General features: G+C 47.9%; 1 protein-coding gene across 2 annotated transcripts in view; it reads right to left on the reverse strand.

Annotated features, from left to right (window-relative positions):
* The window catches only part of GON4L (gon-4 like), a 224,257-nt gene that overhangs the window by 191,140 nt on the left and 19,563 nt on the right, over nt 1–13,554 (reverse strand). Inside the window, exons 2-3 of one of the 2 annotated variants that reach the window (XM_088465207.1) lie at nt 8,626–10,231; nt 1,642–1,835 (exon numbers count right to left, since the gene is read on the reverse strand). In XM_088465207.1, the coding sequence (XP_088321333.1) occupies nt 1,642–1,835; nt 8,626–10,171 (1,740 nt within the window). In that variant the 5' untranslated portion in view covers nt 10,172–10,231. The remainder of the gene's footprint in view (nt 1–1,641; nt 1,836–8,625; nt 10,232–13,554) is intronic. The other variant, XM_088465208.1, reaches the window with a different exon arrangement.

The raw sequence follows: 13,554 nt of genomic DNA on the forward strand, positions 1-13,554 counted from the left end.
GTACTGTCAGTCACTGCTCATCTGGTTATGTACTATGTTATGGGCTGCTGACCCCTGGACTATCACCACCCTGCTACTTATTTCATGGTTATGACGCTGGTGTAGCAATGTGTGTATACCATGTCCTGCAATGTCCTGTACTGTCAGTCACTGCTCATCTGGTTATGTACTATGTTATGTGCTGCTCACCCCTGGACTATCACCACCCTGCTACTTATTTCATGGTTATGACACTGGTGTAGCAATGTGTATATACCATGTCCTGCAATGTCCTGTACTGTCAGTCACTGCTCATCTGGTTATGTACTATGTTATGGGCTGCTGACCCCTGGACTATCACCACCCTGCTACTTATTTCATGGTTATGACGCTGGTGTAGCAATGTGTATATACCATGTCCTGCAATGTCCTGTACGGTCAGTCACTGCTCATCTGGTTATGTACTATGTTATGTGCTGCTCACCCCTGGACTATCACCACCCTGCTACTTATTTCATGGTTATGACACTGGTGTAGCAATGTGTATATACCATGTCCTGCAATGTCCTGTACTGTCAGTCACTGCTCATCTGGTTATGTACTATGTTATGTGCTGCTGACCCCTGGACTATCACCACCCTGCTACTTATTTCATGGTTATGACGCTGGTGTAGCAATGTGTATATACCATGTCCTGCAATGTCCTGTACTGTCAGTCACTGCTCATCTGGTTATGTACTATGTTATGTGCTGCTGACCCCTGGACTATCACCACCCTGCTACTTATTTCATGGTTATGACGCTGGTGTAGCAATGTGTATATACCATGTCCTTGTCCTGCAATGTCCTGTACTGTCAGTCACTGCTCATCTGGTTATGTACTATGTTATGTGCTGCTGACCCCTGGACTATCACCACCCTGCTACTTATTTCATGGTTATGACACTGGTGTAGCAATGTGTATATACCATGTCCTTGTCCTGCAATGTCCTGTACTGTCAGTCACTGCTCATCTGGTTATGTACTATGTTATGTGCTGCTGACCCCTGGACTATCACCACCCTGCTACTTATTTCATGGTTATGACGCTGGTGTAGCAATGTGTATATACCATGTCCTTGTCCTGCAATGTCCTGTACTGTCAGTCACTGCTCATCTGGTTATGTACTATGTTATGTGCTGCTGACCCCTGGACTATCACCACCCTGCTACTTATTTCATGGTTATGACACTGGTGTAGCAATGTGTATATACCATGTCCTTGTCCTGCAATGTCCTGTACTGTCAGTCACTGCTCATCTGGTTATGTACTATGTTATGTGCTGCTGACCCCTGGACTATCACCACCCTGCTACTTATTTCATGGTTATGACGCTGGTGTAGCAATGTGTATATACCATGTCCTTGTCCTGCAATGTCCTGTACTGTCAGTCACTGCTCATCTGGTTATGTACTATGTTATGGGCTGCTGACCCCTGGACTATCACCACCCTGCTACTTATTTCATGGTTATGACACTGGTGTAGCAATGTGTATATACCATGTCCTGCAATGTCCTGTACTGTCAGTCACTGCTCATCTGGTTATGTACTATGTTATGTGCTGCTCACCCCTTGTGGCGCCATATAAAGGATAATAATAATGATAATGACACCTACTCACATGGAGGATATTACGGACATTCACCACAGTGAGATTATGGTGTTTGGCCCTATCGTCCAGGGCCCGATCTAGATCTAGGTCACAGGTCAGGGGGTCAGCGTCTTCTTCCTGCTTGTTCTCTCGCTTCCTCTTCCCCAGAATCTTCCTCTTCCGCCTCTTCCCTTTCTGGTCTTCCTCATCCCCACCCCGTGCATCTGCCAACAGAAGAGACAAGTGATGATAGGTGGTACACGGGGTATGAGGGGGCACTGAGGGGTAGTTATAGATCCAGGCACAGACACACTGGCTCCAACCACATCCACATGTCATAGTTATTATTACACTGCTAATCTGTCCCTTCTCCCTCCATCTACCCAATGGGATAAACAGCCCTCAGTCTTCCTCTGGATGCCACAACGGGCAGGTTCCAGGGGAGAGATCCCCACCTAAAATGACACAGCCAGAGGTAAAGAAAAAGCAGGGATTTTATTTTATATACATTCTGCTAGAAACGTCCAAGGCAAACACAGGGACATTTCTGAGGATGTTGGTACTTACCGATAAGTCCCTTTCTCCGGTTCTAAATCTTTTGAAGTGTGACTAGCTCCTCCCCCTCTATAGCCCCCTACAAGCCCAGTCTTAGGAAACTGTGCCCGAGGGGAGCTGAGAAAAAGACAAACAGAAGAGGAGGCGAAAGTACACAAAACATTTGAAAAGGCTGAAAAAACAGAAATACAACAAGATACGACAAACAGGTCTCTAACAGTCATAACATAAAATGACCACAAGTGTGGCAGGAAGGAACAGCACAGGGTGGTCGTCCAGTGTCCCATGTGGAATCGGAGAAAGGAATTTATCGTAAGTACCAAAATCCTGTTTTTTCCTTCATCCACTAGGGGACACTGAAGGCTTTGTGACATTGGGGACGTCCCAGAGCTCCTACCATGGGCAGGAGGGTGCTGAGAACCCTGCAAAATAGACCGACCGCAAAAGTGTCGCAGTCACCTGTATGACCACCATCACCAAACAACCAAGCTCGTGTCTAGTTCCTCACCACCATCAAGCTTGTGTCTAGTTCCTCACCACCACCAAGCTTGTGTCTAGTTCCTAACCACCACCAAGCTTGTGTCTAGTTCCTCACCACCACCAAGCTTGTGTCTAGTTCCTCACCACCACCAAGCTTGTGTCTAGTTCCTCACCACCACCAAGCTTGTGTCTAGTTCCTCACCACCACCAAGCTTGTGTCTAGTTCCTCACCACCACCAAGCTTGTGTCTAGTTCCTCACCACCACCAAGCTTGTGTCTAGTTCCTCACCACCACCAAGCTTGTGTCTAGTTCCTCACCACTACCAAAGCTTGTGTCTAGTTCCTCACCACCACCAAGCTTGTGTCTAGTTCCTCACCACCACCAAGCTTGTGTCTAGTTCCTCACGACCACCAAGCTTGTGTCTAGTTCCTCACCACCACCACCAAGCTTGTGTCTAGTTCCTCACCATCACCAAGCTGTGTCTAGTTCCTCACCACCAAGCTTGTGTCTAGTTCTTCACCACCACCAAGCTTGTGTACACTTCCTCACCACCACCAAGCTTGTGTCTAGCTCCTCACCACCACCAAGCTTGTGTCTAGTTCCTCACCACCACCACCACCAAGCTTGTGTCTAGTTCCTCACCACCAAGCTTGTGTCTAGTTCCTCACCACCACCACCAAGCTTGTGTCTAGTTCCTCACCACCAAGCTTGTGTCTGGTTCCTCACCACCACCACCACCAAGCTTGGGTCTAGTTCCTCACCACCACCACCAAGTTTGTGTCTAGTTCCTCACTACCACCACCAAGCTTGTGTCTAGTTCCTCACCACCACCAAGCTTGTGTCTAGTTCCTCACCACCACCACCACCAAGCTTGTGTCTAGTTCCTCACCACCACCACCACCAAGCTTGTGTCTAGTTCCTCACCACCACCACCAAGCTTGGGTCTAGTTCCTCACCACCACCACCAAGCTTGGGTCTAGTTCCTCACCACCACCACCAAGCTTGTGTCTAGTTCCTCACCACCAAGCTTGTGTCTAGTTCCTCACCACCACCACCAAGCTTGGGTCTAGTTCCTCACCACCACCACCAAGTTTGTGTCTAGTTCCTCACCACCACCAAGCTTGTGTCTAGTTCCTCACCACCACCACCAAGCTTGGGTCTAGTTCCTCACCACCACCACCACCAAGTTTGTGTCTAGTTCCTCACCACCACCAAGCTTGGGTCTAGTTCCTCACCACCACCACCACCAAGCTTGGGTCTAGTTCCTCACCACCACCAAGCTTGGGTCTAGTTCCTCACCGCCAAGCTTGTGTCTAGTTCCTCACCACCACCACCAAGCTTGTGTCTAGTTCCTCACCACCACCACCAAGCTGTGTCTAGTTCCTCACCACCACCACCAAGCTTGGGTCTAGTTCCTCACCACCAAGCTTGGGTCTAGTTCCTCACCACCACCACCAAGCTTGGGTCTAGTTCCTCACCACCAAGCTTGTGTCTAGTTCCTCACCACCACCACCAAGCTTGTGTCTAGTTCCTCACCACCACCACCACCAAGCTTGGGTCTAGTTCCTCACCACCACCACCAAGCTTGTGTCTAGTTCCTCACCACCACCACCAAGCTTGGGTCTAGTTCCTCACCACCACCACCAAGCTTGTGTCTAGTTCCTCACCACCACCACCAAGCTTGTGTCTAGTTCCTCACCACCAAGCTTGTGTCTAGTTCTTCACCACCACCACCAAGCTTGTGTCTAGTTCCTCACCACCACCAAGCTGTGTCTAGTTCCTCACCACCAAGCTTGTGTCTAGTTCTTCACCACCACCACCAAGCTTGTGTACACTTCCTCAACACCGCCACAAAGCTTTAGTTCCTCACCACCACCACCACCAAACTAGTGTCTAGTTCCTCACCAGTGACTTCTGGGGCCATCCCACAAGATCAATGCTGTCAATGGAAATGTCCAACATCCAGACATAAAACTGCTACTACACTCTATCAACTTCAGATTGGGGGATCTACATTTTTTTTTTCTTGCCAACAGTTACCAATATAATTAACACTTAAAAAGATTTAAAGGAGAATTGTATCCAAAACTTTTAGTTTCAGCATGTCAATTTAAAATACTTAGTATATCTTACCAGCGGTTCTTCCAAACAATAGGACCCCCAAATGCCTCTTACAGGGTGGATCTCTTGGATGAATGAATGGAAATATCTCAATCAATGGGAGGGTCATCAACAAAACAAGTCTGGCCATTAAAAGGTTTGGGGGCTACTAGATTGCAAGAACACTGCACTTCCGCTAAGAAGTACTCTGCATTTCACACCACCCAACATTATGTAACAAATGTCCACATATGGTGGCATTAATTACTACTTTATAGCAACGTGCTCTTTGTCTCATAGAAACCCACCTAATTCATGATAAATACAGTCAGGTGCATAAATATTGGGACATTGACAGAATTGTCATATTTTGGCCTCTATTCACCACCACAATGGCTTTGAAATGAAACAAACAAGATGTGATTTACCTGCAGACTTTCAGATTTAATTTGAGGGTAATTACATCCAATTCAGGTGAACGGTGTAGGAATTACAACGGTTTCTATATGTGCCTCCCACTTTTTAAGGGGCCAAAAGTAATGGGACAAACTAAACAATCCTAAATCTAACTTTCACTTTTTAATACTTTGTTGCAAATCCTTTGCAGGTAATTACAGCCTGAAGTCTGGAACGCATAGACATCACCAGACGCTGGGTTCCATCCCTGGTGATGCTCTGCCAGGCCTCTACTGCAAATGTCTTCAGTTCCTGCTTGTTCTTGGGGCATTTTCCCTTCAGTTTTGTCTTCATCAAGTGAAATGCATGCTCAATCGGATTCAGGTCAGGGGATTGACTTGGCCATTGCATAACATTCCACTTTATAGCCTTAAAAAACTCTTTGGTTGCTTTTGCAGTATGCTTCGGGCCATTGTCCATCTGCACTGTGAAGCGCCGTCCAATGAGTTCTGAAGCATTTGACTGAATATGAGCATATAATATTGCCCGAAACACTTCAGAATTCATTCTGCTGCTTTTGTCAGCAGTCACATCATCAATAAATACAAGGGAACCAGTTCCATTGGCAGCCATACATGCCCACGCCATGACACTACCACCACCATGCTTCACTGATGAGGTGGTAAGTTTTGGATCATGAGCAGTTCCTTTCCTTCTCCATACTCTTCTCTTCCCATCACTCTGGTACAAGTTGATCTTTGTCTCATCTGTCCATAGGATGTTGTTCCAGAACTGTAATGGCTTTTTTAGATGTTGTTTGGCAAACTCTAATCTGGTCTTCCTGTTTTTGAGGCTCACCAATGGTTTACATCTTGTGGTGAACCCTCTATATTCACTCTTGTGAAGTCTTCTCTTGATTGTTGACTTTGACACATATACACCTACCTCCTGGAGAGTGTTCTTGATTTGGCCAACTGTTGTGAAGGGGTTTTTCTTCAACAGATGTGACCGGACGCCTTTCGCCTAGGCCGGCCCTGGTCACAGGTTAGCACTTTTGGACTTCCACTCACAGTCTCAGTGACCGCCTGTCACTGACTCCGCCAACTGCGCTGTGGGCGTGTAACAATGCTGCCACCACCAAACTCTACCATCAGCGTTTGGAACCGCTTTTTACGTTACCCTGAGGCTCCTACCTCGGCACCTGGAACCGCTTCTGCTGCGTATGCGTTTGACTAGCTGCGACTACACCCCCTGATTGGTGTCGGCTGATTCCTCCTGATCCCTCGCAATGGACCAGGTCTGCACGGTAGCTTGGCAGAGGGCTTGAGCTTGGAGACACAGAGCTCTTACCCAGAACAGCCGGAGAACGGAATAGCGTTTGGCGCAATTCTGATGGTTGCAGGATTGAGATACAATTGAAGTCAGACAAGATGTTTATTGCTCAAAGTCTTGAAGAAGACTCGTCCTTCCGGATGAAGGGGTACATCGCATACAAGAAATCTTATCAAGCAGTTCTTCTTCTCAAAGAAGTTACAGGGTTGTACAATTTTACCAGGCACGAAGCCTCCTTTTTGCCACTCAGGGCACAGTGCCACAGCGGGTAAGTCCACCCTGGGTTCCTTCTAGCCAATCATGCTAGCTCACAAAATATATATTAACACCATATTACATTTCAAAGGAGTCACTCAATATCCTCCTTCCTAATCCACCACCCAAACTTTAAACACAAACTGATTTATCATACGGTCTCCTAAAATGTTGATATAACATTTCACAGGAAGTAGTAAATGACATTCATCCTTCCCAATGGAAGTATCTATCAGTTTGGCATTCCCAACCTTAACACATTCAGTGACATCCAAAAGGTTCTTAAAAACAGATTGTCTCTTCAAAGGAAGTTCTGTAACTGAAGGGTTTGGCTATATGACACCATTCACACAGAAACCTTCCAGCCAGAGTTCACTGACCACAACAGATCTTCCTATTTATCAGACCTCCTGCTAAGGGAATGACAATTAGCATCTAGGTTTCCTGCAGCCACAGAGGCTGCTCATGTCTTATACAGGCATATATTCAAGTGCATTTTCTCTACAAAATATACATTTACCATATAGTGCATAGCCTATTAAATATACGTTGCTTCATGCACGAATGCATTGCAGATCAGCTGCAGTGCATTACAGCAATACATATATACTTTAATACAGTTTATTATAAACCATATGCAGTGTGCTTTTACACTGTCCTTTTAAAAATGGCGCAATGGCATGAGAGTTAATCCCCTCAATGCCTTGGCAGCCATTTTAATCACGTGTGGTCGTCCTCCGGCCACACCAGGGAAATAATTCTTCTGTCATCCACCACAGTTGTTTTCTGTGGTCTTCCGGGTCTTTTGGTGTTGCTGAGCTCTCTGGTGCGTTCTTACTTTTTAAGAATGTTCCCAATAGTTGATTTGGCCACACCTAATGTTTTTGCTATCTCTCTGATGGGTTTGTTTTGATTTTTCAGCCTAATGATGGCTTCACTGATAGTGACAGCTCTTTGGATCTCATATTGAGAGTCGACAGCAACTGATTCCAAATGCAAATGTCACACCTAGAATCAACTCCAGACCTTCTACCTGCTTAATTGATAATGAAATAACGAGGGAATAGCCCACACCTGTCCATGAAATGGCTTTTGAGTTGATAGTCCCATTACTTTGGGCCCCTTAAAAAGTGGGAGGCACATATAGAAACCGTTGTAATTCCTACACCGTTCACCCGATTTGGATGTAATTACCCTCAAATTAAATCTGAAAGTCTGCAGGTAAATCACATCTTGTTTGTTTCATTTCAAAGCCATTGTGGTGGTGACTAGAGGCCAAAATATGACAATTCTGTCACTGTCCCAATATTTATGCACCTGACTTTATTTACTTTGTTACTAGGTTTTTCCATGCTTACTATCATGCTTGTGTGACACCTTAAACTTGAAAGGAGGAATATTTTTACAATGTGTCCCTCAGCTGGGAGTACTTATGTTGTGCCGAGATGCCACTGAAGACATACTGAGCGCGATTCAATTCAATGCGATGTTGAATAGCCCTTAAATTCAGCATGCTGTGAAGTCGGAGAATGCCAGTTCTCGCAAAGTAACCTGTGTGCTAAGTTGCGAGAACCGGCATTCTCCAACTAAAGTGCCAGCCGCGTGCTGTTAGCGCCACGCTAAGCCGGTAAACAGCCGCGCGGCCGGCACTTTTGTTGGATTTCTCCTCACATCCCAGGAGGGTGCGAGAAGAAATCCTTTAGCCCGCCCAAACATGGCGCTGAATTGAATAGCTCCGGGAGCTCCCTTCCGGGGGTATTCAACATGGCAATGAATTGAATCACCCCCATTGTACTGTAAGTCACTGAAGACATATTCTACTGTAAGGTAAACAGCCAAAACCCAGCCCTGGAAGAGCAACCTCGGCCTTGTGGGCCTACACATGAAATTCTCACCTGCATCTGGATTATCCCAGCTATGTTGAGGGTCATCAGAGTTTTTCTCATCTGTTTTATCTGGTTCCAATTCAGACTCCATTATAGCTCCCTCATGTGAATCTTTGTGGCTGTGTTCATTAGAGAGCAGACCTGTGTTTGATCCCTCTCGTGCAAATTCAGAAGATTTACCATTTCCAATATCACAAAGATCAACATGATCAATTTCATCAGCATTTCGGGGAGGGATAGTGTTATGTCTTTTCTGAGACAAATCTGCAGTTGTGGAAGGCCTCTGGACAGCAGGTAAGGATTCAGTACTGTACAGACTGCACACAGAAGCTGGATCTAAAATACCAGGGAAACTTTGCTGCAAACACAAATGTTCAGCTCTTGTGGGTTTTTGCAGTAGGTCAGAGAAACTAGCCTTGTCTGAGGATTGCACCTTTTCCGAACATTCAGACGCTAGGTGCCTTCGGACATGACCTGGTGGCTCAGATGTCAGATGTCTTTGTATGGGGCCAGGTGGATCCGACCTTGGAGGTCTAGGTGGATCAGATATTGGAGTTCTATGTACAGGGACAGATGATTCATACCTTGGTGGTAAGTTCACAGGTGCAGGATTATCTGTCCTTGGTGGTCTTTGCATGGAAACAGGGAGATCCTTCAGGCCTCCTTGCACAGCCATTGTATGAGGTCTCTGCACAGGTGCAGGAGGATTGGTCCTTGGAGGTCTTTCCATGGATACTGGAGGATCGGCCCTTGAAGGTCTCTCCACTCGAACAAGAGAATCAGTCTGCGGAGGTCTGTCCACAGGAACAGGAGCATCGGTCCGCGGAGGTCTCTCCATAGTGGAAATAGTCCTTTTGGAATATTTGTTCATGTGAGCTGAAGGCTCTGATCTGGGGGGCCTCTGCACAGGACCAGGAGGCTCTGATCTGGGGGGCCTCTGCACAGGACCAGGAGGCTCTGATCTGGGGGGCCTCTGCACAGGACCAGGAGGCTCTGATCTGGGGGGCCTCTGCACAGGACCAGGAGGCTCTGATCTGGGGGGCCTCTGCACAGCCCAAGTTGACTCTGATGTGGGTGGCCTCTGTGTAGGACCAGGAGGCTCTGATCTGGGGGGCCTCTGCGGAGGACCAGGAGGCTCCGATCTGGGGGGCCTTTGCGAAGGACCAGGAGGCTCTGATCTGGGGGGCCTCTGCGAAGGACCAGGAGGCTCTGATCGGGGGAGCCTCTGCGAAGGACCAGGAGGCCCTGATCTGGGGGGCCTCTGCACAGGACCTGGAGGCTCTGATCTAGGGGGCCTCTGCACAGGACCTGGAGGCTCTGATCTAGGGGGCCACGGGACAGAAGCCACAAGTAAGTGCTTTGCACCTCCATCGACTGTACTACCTGACAAAGACATTGGTGCACTCTGCATGGGAACCAGAGTCTCACATATGAGTGGTTGCTGGAAGGGGCCGGGATTCCTAGTTCTTGGTGGTCTCTGAATTGATGTATTCGGTTCGACTTTGAGGAAACATTTTGTAAAAGATGGAGGCTCTATTCTTGGTGGTCTCTCCATCAGATCTTTGTTTTCTGTAGAACAACATGAAGCTCATTTAGTTCATGAGAAACACTGAGCCTGGAGAAAAGAAAAAAGAAAAAAAAAATTTCCCAACATGTCAGCTTCAGTCCATGAAAGTAATGATATAAGCAAACACTCTACACCACAGGTTCTCAAACTCAGTCCTCAGGACACCACACAGGTCATGTTTTCCAGGTCACCCAGCAAGTGCACAGGTGTAATCATTACTCACTGACACATTTCCCAGGTCACCCAGCAGGTGCACAGGTGTAATCATTATTCACTGACACATTTCCCAGGTCACCCAGCAGGTGCACAGGTGTAATCATTACTCACTGACACATATCCCAGGTCACCCAGCAGGTGCACAGGTGTAATCATCACTGACATTTCCCAGGTCACCCAGCAGGTGCACAGGTGTAATCATTATTCACTGACACATTTCCCAGGTCACCCAGCAGGTGCACAGGTGTAATCATCACTCACTGACATTTCCCAGGTCACCCAGCAGGTGCACAGGTGTAATCATTACTCACTGACACATTTCCCAGGTCACCCAGCAGGTGCACAGGTGTAATCATTACTCACTGACACATTTCCCAGGTCACCCAGCAGGTGCACAGGTGTAATCATTATTCACTGACACATTTCCCAGGTCACCCAGCAGGTGCACAGGTGTAATCATCACTCACTGACATTTCCTAGGTCACACAGCAGGTGCACAGGTGTAATCATTACTCACTGACACATTTCCCAGGTCACCCAGCAGGTGCACAGGTGTAATCATTACTCACTGACACATTTCCCAGGTCACCCAGCAGGTGCACAGGTGTAGTCATTACTCACTGACACATTTCCCAGGTCATCCAGCAGGTGCACAGGTGTAATCATTACTCACAGACACATTTCCCAGGTCACCCAACAGGTGCACAGGTGTAATCATTACTCACTGACATTTCCCAGGTCACCCAGCAGGAGCACAGGTGTAGTCATTACTCACTAACACATTTCCCAGGTCACCCAGCAGGTGCACAGGTGTAGTCATTACTCACTGACACATTTCCCAGGTCACCCAGCAGGTGCACAGGTGTAATCATTACTCACTGACACATTTCCCGGGTTACCCAGCAGGTACACAGGTGTAATCATTACTCACTGACACATTTCCCAGGTCACCCAGCAGGTGCACAGGTGTAATCATTACTCACAGACATTTCCCAGGTCACCCAGCAGGTGCACAGGTGTAATCATCACTGACACATTTCCCAGGTCACCCAGCAGGTGCACAGGTGTAATCATCACTGACACATTTCCCAGGTCCCCCAGCAGGTGCACAGGTGTATTCATCACTGACACATTTCCCAGGACACCCAGCAGGTGCACAGGTGTAATCATTACTCACTGACACATTTCCAAGGTCACCCAGCAGGATCACAGGTGTAATCATTACTCACTGACATTTCCCAGGTCACAGGTGTAGTCATCACTCACAGACACATTTCCAAGGTCACCCAGCAGGTGCACAGGTGTAGTCATTACTCACTGACACATATCCCAGGTCACCCAGCAGGATCACAGGTGTAATCATTACTCACTGACATTTCCCAGGTCACAGGTGTAATCATTACTCACTGACATTTCCCAGGTCACCCAGCAGGTGCACAGGTGTAATCATCACTGACACATTTCCCAGGTCCCCCAGCAGGTGCACGGGTGTATTCATCACTGACACATTTCCCAGGTCCCCCTGCAGGTGCACAGGTGTAGTCATTACTCACTGACACATATCCCAGGTCCCCCAGCAGGTGCACAGGTGTAGTCATTACTCACTGACACATTTCCCAGGTCACCCAGCAGGTGCACAGATGTAATCATTACTCACTCACACATATCCCAGGTCACCCAGCAGGAGCACAGGTGTAGTCATTACTCACTGACACATTTCCCAGGTCACCCAGCAGGAGCACCGGTGTAATCATTACTTACTGACACATTTCCCAGGTCACCCAGCAGGAGCACAGGTGTAATCATTACTCACTGACACATTTCCCAGGTCACCCAGCAGGTGCACAGGTGTAGTCATTACTCACTGACATTTCCCAGGTCACCCAGCAGGAGCACAGGTGTAGTCATTACTCACTAACACATTTCCCAGGTCACCCAGCAGGTGCACAGGTGTAGTCATTACTCACTGACACATTTCCCAGGTCACCCAGCAGGTGCACAGGTGTAATCATTACTCACTGACACATTTCCCGGGTTACCCAGCAGGTACACAGGTGTAATCATTACTCACTGACACATTTCCCAGGTCACCCAGCAGGTGCACAGGTGTAATCATTACTCACAGACATTTCCCAGGTCACCCAGCAGGTGCACAGGTGTAATCATCACTGACACATTTCCCAGGTCACCCAGCAGGTGCACAGGTGTAATCATCACTGACACATTTCCCAGGTCCCCCAGCAGGTGCACAGGTGTAATCATTACTCACTGACACATTTCCCAGGTCACCCAGCAGGTGCACAGGTGTATTCATCACTGACACATTTCCCAGGTCACCCAGCAGGTGCACAGGTGTATTCATCACTGACACATTTCCCAGGACACCCAGCAGGTGCACAGGTGTAGTCATCACTCACAGACACATTTCCAAGGTCACCCAGCAGGTGCACAGGTGTAGTCATTACTCACTGACACATATCCCAGGTCACCCAGCAGGATCACAGGTGTAATCATTACTCACTGACATTTCCCAGGTCACAGGTGTAATCATTACTCACTGACATTTCCCAGGTCACCCAGCAGGTGCACAGGTGTAATCATCACTGACACATTTCCCAGGTCCCCCAGCAGGTGCACGGGTGTATTCATCACTGACACATTTCCCAGGTCCCCCAGCAGGTGCACAGGTGTAGTCATTACTCACTGACACATATCCCAGGTCCCCCAGCAGGTGCACAGGTGTAGTCATTACTCACTGACACATTTCCCAGGTCACCCAGCAGGTGCACAGATGTAATCATTACTCACTCACACATATCCCAGGTCACCCAGCAGGAGCACAGGTGTAGTCATTACTCACTGACACATTTCCCAGGTCACCCAGCAGGTGCACAGGTGTAGTCATTACTCACTGACACATTTCCCAGGTCACCCAGCAGGAGCACAGGTGTAATCATTACTCACTGACACATTTCCCAGGTCACCCAGCAGGTGCACAGGTGTAATCATTACTCACTGACATTTCCCAGGTCACCCAGCAGGAGCACAGGTGTAGTCATTACTCACTAACACATTTCCCAGGTCACCCAGCAGGTGCACAGGTGTAGTCATTACTCACTGACACATTTCCCAGGTCACCCAGCAGGTGCACAGGT

Source organism: Taudactylus pleione, unplaced genomic scaffold (genome assembly GCF_031769625.1).
Source record: "Taudactylus pleione unplaced genomic scaffold, aTauple2 ptg001907l, whole genome shotgun sequence".
NCBI classification, from domain to species: Eukaryota; Metazoa; Chordata; class Amphibia; order Anura; family Myobatrachidae; genus Taudactylus; species Taudactylus pleione.